The following is a 9500-nucleotide window of genomic DNA, read 5'->3' as shown; positions in this document are numbered from 1 at the left end:
CATGACCCACAGCCAATCATGTCTCACCTATCTAATTCTTTATATACATCCGTTTCACCCGTTGGCTTGAGATCCTAGAGAGAGAGAGACAAACAGAGACAAGGATGAGAAGGGCAGAGACGTCTCAGATTTATAGTTTGGCAGAAGTTTGATTTGGTTCATCTGGTAATATCACTAATGCAGGCGTGACAGAACTGGGAGGGAACACACACACACACACACACTGTCAAACAGACTGTAAATGTTGGGACCTGGTTTTTGGAAGACACACACACACAAAATTACTCATTGCTCTGCCTGTGAAGGACTATAATAACTCACCATGTAGACTGCGCCTTGGGGAGGTGTCTGCTGGGAGAAGAGAGGGAGAGAAAGGGGAAGGAAGAAATAGATTTAATAATAGAGCAGAGATAGATATACATTGAGAAAGAAAGACAAGGAGAGAGAGAGAGAATGAAAGAAAGAAAGAAGGGGTAGTAAAAATAGATTTAATAATACAGCAGGGGGGAGAAGGAGAGACAGCAAAGTAGAGGGAGAAAATAGATGCTGTGCATTACAATTCACCTGTCTTAGATCATCAGGATTTTCATAGATGTTCTCCACCTCTCTGGAGTGGTGAGACAGCGATTGCTCGACACCTACATGAACACAGACACATGAGGGTTTCACATCACATCACACCAAATCCAATGTGGTTTGTTCTGTCCATCAACATCTGCCAGGGTGAACTGACAGCCTTCAGATCTCTGATGGACAGACTCAGGGGAGAAAAGACAAATGCGGGGCCTTACTTCGACGGGTGACGCAATAGCCCTGTCTCCATAGCAACACCCCAACAGCTACGGCAATCAGGGGGATCAGAAATAGGAGGAATGAGAAGGTGGAAACATAAGACGATGCTGAAACATCTGCTGGGGGGAGTGTGAGAAAGACAGAAAAAGAAACGCTAAGTTAGGTTACCCATCAGTGAGTGTGCAGAAGTGTGTGTGTGTGTGTGTGTGTGTGTACAGCGATACTCACCTGCAGGTGGCAGTGCAGGGCCTGGAGAAATGGTTGGATCTGCAATGAAAGAGTAGACAGGAATGGTTAGAAATTGATTCATTAATTCCAGGAAAAATAAAATATATACTTAAGTAAGTAACTAACTAAATAAATAAATAGTGGGACGGTGTATGTAACTTTAGATGCAAACGCAGAGTGGAAGACGGAAGAAACAAATGATACCAGCAGTAGACATGAAGTAATGAGTATTTAAATATCCCTGAATGTGTGTATTGAAAAGATGAAGATATATGGAGGATGTGGAAGAGAAATAAACAAAATATGTTTTTGACTGAATGTTTTGCATATGGTGAGGTGACATCATTCATGCAAACATTGAATGGTGCCGTTCTTATCTAGTCTCAGTCTCATTGTTATCTGCATGTTATATATTTGATGACACTGCTGTCCTTGAAATACCCGCTAATCATGATTTAAACTCCAGGAAAAAAATAAATGACTGTGTAAAAAATAATAAAAATGTTTTAAATATTTGTGATTTTTTTTTGTTTTTTTTGCATCTGAACCTAGAAATTGAATTTTTGTCAGGATTCACGATTTAAGTAATTTACTGAAAATATTGGCATCTGCTCTTTCTCTTTTTGATAAATTAAATGACAAAAGCATGGATGTCAGATTTGGGAATAAATAATTTGAAATGGTTTTGTGAAGTTTAGTTTGGATTGATTTTAATGGTCTGACACAAAAGAATGATTCATTCACAAGTCTGACATAGCTAATTCACTAAGGAGAGCTAGGGCCAATGTTAAAGTGGCTGTTCCTCAGACAAAGCTATAACTTGAGAAGACTTTTATGGACCAGTCTTAGGGGCCATTCAAACAGAAAACTTTTTTTTTTTTTGGCTATCCACTTTTTCTGTGTACTGTAAACTTGCACTAGACATGTCTGATTATTACTATTTTGTCTTGTGTCTTTTAAAGCGTCTCACGTATGACATGGCATTCTAAAAATGCAGCACTCAAGTTAAAAGTTCAACTGTTAAAAACGGCATCTATAGCCGTTTTCTTACATTGTTTTTTCCAGTACCCTGCGTCTCATGTTTTTTTCATTTACACTGTGCTGCTTTTCCATTGTTTTCTATGTAAGCATGCACTGTTTTGAATGTTGCACTTGTGTCTCATATCTTTTGCTGTGTCTTGCACATGACACAGAGTTCTAAAAATGCAGCACTCAAGTAAAAAAAAAAGAAGAAAAAAACACTTTTAAAAATGCACCTCTAGTTCTGAGCTACCAGTACATTCTTGAAAATGTATCATTTTATGAGGATAAGTTAATGACAGAATTTTTAATTTTTGTGTGAACTATCCCTTTAAATCAATGTCATAGAGGCAACAATCCTTTTTCAAAAGCAGATCTGTGCACAAGATCTATTTTCTGCACCCTGCTGCTCCAGAGACTCACTAGCCATGTTTTAAACAATCCATTATGATGGAGTTGGGTTTCATGTAATTGATTGGTCAAGGGACTAGCACATGATTGTGCTGCATTATGCTATGTGACCTCCCTGGTGACCTACATGATTCCACTAACTAATATTCTCGTCATTGATTCATTAAATTCAATGAAACACAGTAGGTCTATCACACAGAACAAAAATAACTCATTGGAATAAATATTCACCTGCAGTCTGGCCATTTTCAGGTTTTTAAATGTGAGTGTTGGCACCTTGACTTAAAAGAATTTACAGCAAGAAATAAATAGCAAGAAAAAGTGCCAGACAGAGAGAGAAGAACAGAATACACTTTTCCCCACCTATATTGGCCATTGTGACGGTGTACATATATTGCACTGAGTTTCCATTTTTCAGATACAGAGTACAGGCATACTGTCCTGCCGTCTCTGGGGTCACAGGGAACGCTACAGATGTTGTGATCCGGCCCAAAACTGCAGCTGATTGCAGAGAGCGAGTGGGATTCTTAACATACGACCACCTCACAGTTTTGACTTGAGATCGCTCAGAGTACATACAACTCAGATCCAGAGCGGTGCGGGATGACTTGGTGTATCCTGAGAGTGAAACACACAAACAGATGATGAGAGAGGAGAAATGAATGTGAAGGGTTAAAATGATATATATTCATTAAACAGCCGGGTGTAGTCGGTCAGCTGTGCTTGACTGTGACTGATGCACAGTGTCTCCTCAAACTCAAAGCAGTATCAATCCTGAGCTAATTGAGCTCAGTGGTTACCACAGTAATGCCACAACCCACAGAGTTGTCAGCGGCAACGGGCAGGTGCAATTACACATAATGAGATCTGTAATGAGGCCTACTAAAAAACATTACGTTAGAGAGAGGGAGGGGAGAGTGATATATATAGAAAGAAGAGACAAAAGTAAAAGAACTGAGCGAGAAAAAGGAGAGCGGGGAGGACATAAGGGGAAAAAGAGATTAAGGTAAGAGCAGGGGAGATCAGATTAAAAACAGGAGAGAAAGATGAAAGTCAAGACACTGACTGATTGACTCTTGCATGCTGAGCTACTGTGATTGATAGAACAGCCTGTGCAATTATAAAATGAATCCAAGAGCAATGATGCAAGAACATGCAACATTAAGAATCAGTGAACGAGTGTTCTGATGTGCATTGTCTGATAATGACTGTTTAATCATGGTCGCCAAACGTGAAAACTTATTTGTAATGTTTTGAAAGAAAAAGTTGACAGAAAAATAAAAATGTAGCTTTTCTGTATTTTCAATGAATTGATTAATTCAGTCAAGAAAACTGGTCCGAATTATTTGATCAGAAATCTGCATGATTCTAAATGAACTAACTCAAATAACAACAAAACGAAACACAAATAACAACTAATTTAATGTAGTTCTGTTCATCACTGTTCAATCACTGACTGCAGAAAACTGTAGGTAATCATATGGACCAGTTTTATGATACTTTGATGTTGGTTTTGCATTTGTTTGGAAGCCAATCGCCATTTATTGTACTTGAGCGACATTTTTTATTTATTTAAAGATTTATCATAAATGATTTATTTGTGCACATAACTTTTTTTTAAATCATGTGCCCTCATAAAACAATTTATCCAATTTCCTGCTCTACATTATTTGTTGTTTTACTTAGATATACATCACAATAGGGAAGAAAAGATGATTGTAATTTCTGTTTCATGCTGACTATAATATTATAGATTTAAAATTAATATGAATATATTGTAGATTTAATAAATTCATTTATTAAATAATTTTGTAATAGTTATTTAATGATTTAATAATAATGATTCCTTTGTAATATCACAAAATGGCATTGAAAATCTCACACTCTGTGCTATGCTGGTCTCTGTTTTGAAATTATTTTATAGAGTTTCCTGAATTACATGAAATATCAGACAGAAGATTGAGATAAATTGGTATTCACACTCCAGAGACCATAATAGATATCATGTCAAAAAGTTATTGTGACATACTGTAGATACAAAATAATATTACCATGTAAAACACTGAGTCTGTTGGCTTGACTGAAAGCCTTGTCATCCAGGAAGACCTCGCACAAGTAGAGTCCTCCATCCTTCAGGGCCGGGCTTAAAAGGAAGGAGAAGTTCCCAGCAGCAGCCAGGGAGGCGGGGTCTATCAAATGAAGGTGGGGTTTGGTCTGGTTGGTGTAGCTCCGCCTCCAGCGGTCAAACTGGAATATGAGCTCCATTCTTTTTGAATCAGGATACTCCCAGTAGAGCAACACATAGTCACCAAGGACAGAAGGACATGTTAGAGTGACCAGTGAACGAGAGAGGGCTGCCAAAGACCTTGGGTCTCCTGTAGAGGACACAGGATAGTGGAGATTACAAAGAAAGGTAAAGTGACAGTGGAGACGAGAGATTAATTCAACACAAGAGAACGTGTGAAACAAAAAGCGCAAGGCAAAAGACCATTAAAAGAAAACAAAGAAGCCAATCAAGGGAAAAATGGACTGTGATACAAGAGCAGTATTGTCAATTTGGATTGATCCCGTCCACATAGTAATCCACTGTGCTGCTAGTCATTTGAGCCTCTTTGTTCTTCACACAGTCAAGCGAATAGAACATTACAAGTCCCGGAGCAAAGTCATATGGGGAGATATCAGAAACGAGACAGGCATGAAAATGGGGATTATGTTATTAAACTCAGTGAAAGCTCTTCAGAAACATTCTCCTCTCATATTTAATAACCCTGGTTAACCGTGTGCTGACACAACATTTGGGAAGAACAAACCATGTTTGTTTTGAGGCAAATAAATTTAAAAAGTTTATTGTTGTGTTATCATTCAAGCATTCAAAAAGTATGTTGAGGTTAACTGAAAAAAAATTCAGTATTCAGTGAGTTAAAAGAGCCTGATGGAGAATGTTTAGGATTCATTGACTAGTGTAGGCTGCTGGGTAAAAGGCATGTAAGTAAGGTCCCATTTTATACACAATAGTATTCCAGTAGCAAAAGAACATATTACCATGTGTCACGTCTGTGAAAGAAAACACAGCTTTCACTGAAAGAGAAAAAGAAAGAGTGGGACACAGAGAGAGAGTTAGATGTTGTTTAATAAGGCTGAGATATTCTCTGTTTTTTTATGAATGTAGTCTCAGATCTGCAACATTGTTTGAATTAAATATTAATTTTAAAAAAATGTATACACAATAATATAGTTTATGTCTATTTTTGTTTTTCATCAGTGAAAATAGTTCCAAACAATAGTTAAGCAGAATCAACCACCGCTTATGTGAGCAACACCCAGTAGTGGTGTAATCTTGAATTAGTGTTTTCAAATGAACTGGTTAAGTGAATGATTCAGTGACTCACTCATAAAGACTGTGGCTGTGTGTGAAATCACAACTCTTTGAGTATGTACTTCTTTTAAATAAGTCATCATTTTGTGACAGTTAAAAAACATTATGCTCTATATAGTATGAATCTGTGTAGTATAAACGTAATCCAGTCATACAGGGCTACATTCATCATGATATCATTGTCATGTGACCTACCAGTGTCAGTTGCATCGCATCACTGCTATTAACAAATCCTCTCCCAAGGCCTTATGGGACAGTAAAGTGTCAACTAGATGCGATCAAAATCTGGCTTAAAGGGGTCATATGACGTTGCTAAAAAAAGAACATTTTGTTTTGTATTTGGTGTAATGAAATGTGTTTATGCGGTTTAAGGTTAAAAAAACACATTATTTTCCACATACTGTACATGATTGTTTCTCCTCTATGCCCCGCCTTTCTGAAACTTTCTGATTTTTACAAAGCTCATCGTTCTGAAAAGTGAGGTGTGCTCTGATTGGCCAGCTATCCAGTGCGTTATGATTGGCCGAATACATCAAGCGCGTGACGAAAATGTTACGCCCCTTGCCATATTGTGATGATGCCCTGTCAGGCCGGAGCGATGATTCAAAAACATGAAAACCCATTATAAACGAGGCATTCGTTGCATCCAGTGGGGACATAATTACAAAATGTGAGTCTTTTTACGCGTTGTGTTGCATCGCACCGCGTGAACATAAAACCATGTCTGCATTTATGATCGGAGAAATGACAAACAACAAGCCCTACTCTACACTGCCCAAAAAACTCGCTTTAAATATAAAAAAACTTACTTACAATCTGTGAGTCAGAACAGCCGGCATTGTAGTCTACTCAACAGGATCACATGGCGGCAGCAACAATACTACAGCGAGAATAAAAGTTACGCCTTCTTTCTTTGCGTGAACATTTGGGCAGCGTTATGCAAATCTTCCCACATCGTGACGTAGACATGTGGGGGCGTGTTTGAACGAGCCGTTTTAGGTAGGCGTGGCTGACTCTTAACTTTTATAAAGAATATCTCTTTGGATTTGAGACTTTGAGAAAGGAAAAATTGAGGCCTCTCAACAAATTAAATCGAGGAACAGAAATAACTGTTGTACAAACTAAATTACATTTTTAGTAAATCAAAACCTGACACAATTCAAGCCTAACGGCCCATTCACACCAAGAATGGTAACTATATGTTAACTATTTGAACGTTCTGTTTATTATAAGCACATGCTGCAGTTACAGTATGCCCTTTTAAATCATGTTTATTAGATAACATTGACTAAGCAACTTATCTGATTATTTTGTTTTGAAAAAATATCTCAAAATCTCACCGTTCACTGTCACATTCACCCGGTGCTCCGAGACAGAATTGCCACTGTTACCATGGACACGGATTCTGCAGGTATAGACTCCGTTGTCTTTACTGGTGACGCGAGGCAGCTTGCTGAGCAGACTGCCCGTTCCATAGGAGATTTCAGTGTGTAGCTGTTCACCCGAGGGAGACACCCACGTTCCCCAGGCAGCCACGGAGGAGGGAGACACCTGAGCTGCCAGTCTCAGAGTACTGTCCACTGTGACAGGGGGCATGGGAGTGACAGTTACTGCAAAAAAGAGAAGGAGAGAATACCTGGAGATGTCAAACACACTGAGACATGAAGAACGTGTTGTGGTGCAGTTGTGTAGTCTACATTTAATCAGGGCGAGAAGAACAATCCTCTCCTGTAGCTTCTTGTCATCCTGTTCTATCACACAGGAGTAGCGTCCTTGCGCAGCTTCTGCGGCTCTGAAGATCAGTGAGGCATCGGCAGAGATCTCAAAAGTTCTGCCTCCAAATACTCTGCTGCTGCGTCCATCTGTTTGTCCATCGATGCAGGTGGCTGATAACAAATATGACCAGCGATCCTCCCTCGTTGACATCATCTTCCAGGTAACCAGTACAGAAGATGTGGGTGGTGAATCAAAGCAGGACAGGGTGACAGACGTGTCCTCACGTACCATGACCACATCATTCCACAAATCACCTATACAAACCAGATTCTTTAAGTCACACACTCTTTTACTCATTTTACTGAAAATGCATTACATTTAGATAAATCAAACATACTGTATCATATCACCCAAAAATTTTAATTTGCTGAAAAGTACTCACCCTCACACATTTAGAATTACATCACTTGCTCACAAAAGGATCCTGTGCAGTGAATGGGTGCCGTCAGAAAGCAAGGCCAAACAGCTGATAAAAACATCACAATAAGCTGCATGTTTGAAATATACATCAAGATGTTTTTTTTTATTTCAAACCACTGCAATTCAATAACTGTTCTAAACGAATATGTCAGTGGGTTTTTATGTGAGAGGACAACAGAGGATGGACTTTTTCACTGGACAAGCATTATTACGAAATTGTATTTTGGCTATATGGGATGGTTTAAAGTTAAAAAGACTTGATGTATTTGTTAATTACAAACGTGCAGCCTTTTACTTCACAAGACATTAATTGATGGACTGGAGTTGTGTCGACTTACTTGGTTACTTGTGGATTTATTGTGATGCTTTTATCAGCTGTTTGGACTCTCAATCTGACGGCACCCATTCACTGCAGAGGATTGGTGAGCGAGTGATATAATGCTACATTACACATCCAGATCTGCACCCAATAAAGAAACAAACTCATCTACATCTTGGATGGCATGAAGGTGAGTAAATTTTCAGCAATTTTTCATGTTGAGGTGAAATAATCCTTTCATGCTGTACTGAAGTGAAAGCAAAATTATTAAAAATTAATAAAAAAAATAATATAATAATATAATAAATTACTTTGTATTAAGTCTATCTTTTTACATTGACAAATTTTAATTTTTTTACATTTACATTTACATTCTTTACAAATTTTGTAAAATCTTTTTCTCTTTTGCAGACCCCATTAATCCCCCTTTGCAGCCCCCTATGGGTTTCTATCCCAGTTTGAAAACCCCTGCAGTGTAGTGTAAGCTGCACTTATCTGTTAATCAGCCAATGAATATAAGCCTAATGCAATTTAGTGTCTCAGTGGTTCATTTAGATAACACAGAATCCCCCTCAAGTGCTTCTAAGTTGATTCTTCGGTATTTTATTCAATTAGTTATACTTGAAAATTTTACTTTTCAAGTCCAACTTTATTTCAGGCAACCTAAAGTGAAGAAATATTGGAAGGTGTAAAAAAAAACTAATCTACACATCAATATTTTAGATAAACTATTAGTTTAAAATATGAATAAAAATAATAATAATAATAATTACGCACACACACACACACACACACACACACACACACACAGATATATATATATATATATATATATATATATATATTCATATTCATACCTGCCATGAGTGGAGAGATGATGAAACATGAACCAGAACAAAGTATGAAAGCACGAAAATATTTTCCCATGGTGCTGCTAGGAAGCAACATATTCTTAATAGTTTGTTATTAAAGTGCAAGAATATGTCTTCTTTTCTTGCATTTGACCGCAAGGACAAGGCAGGAAAAGGGGTGTGAGAGCTGAGAGCAACATGTGACAGAAGCTGATAAACACAACAAATGTCAACACACATACAAAAAACGAAAAACGGAAGCAATATTACAAACATGGAGGCCGATAAAACAGAACACACACTCATT

General features: G+C 37.9%; 1 protein-coding gene across 1 annotated transcript in view; it reads right to left on the bottom strand.

Moving 5' to 3' along the window:
* LOC107723467 (uncharacterized) overlaps positions 1-9269 on the bottom strand; it is a 9472-nt gene extending 203 nt beyond the window's left edge. Inside the window, exons 1-11 of the mRNA XM_016532102.1 lie at positions 9200-9269; positions 7525-7857; positions 7168-7437; positions 5494-5529; positions 4503-4826; positions 2815-3069; positions 1021-1059; positions 792-911; positions 565-638; positions 322-348; positions 28-74 (exon numbers count right to left, since the gene is read on the bottom strand). Of these exons, the coding sequence (XP_016387588.1) occupies positions 28-74; positions 322-348; positions 565-638; positions 792-911; positions 1021-1059; positions 2815-3069; positions 4503-4826; positions 5494-5529; positions 7168-7437; positions 7525-7857; positions 9200-9269 (1595 nt within the window). The remainder of the gene's footprint in view (positions 1-27; positions 75-321; positions 349-564; positions 639-791; positions 912-1020; positions 1060-2814; positions 3070-4502; positions 4827-5493; positions 5530-7167; positions 7438-7524; positions 7858-9199) is intronic.
* Positions 9270-9500: the final 231 nt, after the last annotated feature.

Source organism: Sinocyclocheilus rhinocerous, unplaced genomic scaffold (genome assembly GCF_001515625.1).
Source record: "Sinocyclocheilus rhinocerous isolate Xijiao unplaced genomic scaffold, SAMN03320098_v1.1 scaffold241, whole genome shotgun sequence".
Taxonomy (NCBI): domain Eukaryota; kingdom Metazoa; phylum Chordata; class Actinopteri; order Cypriniformes; family Cyprinidae; genus Sinocyclocheilus; species Sinocyclocheilus rhinocerous.
The sequence above is the reverse complement of the archived record's forward strand: the minus strand, read 5'-3'. Positions and strand labels throughout refer to the sequence as shown.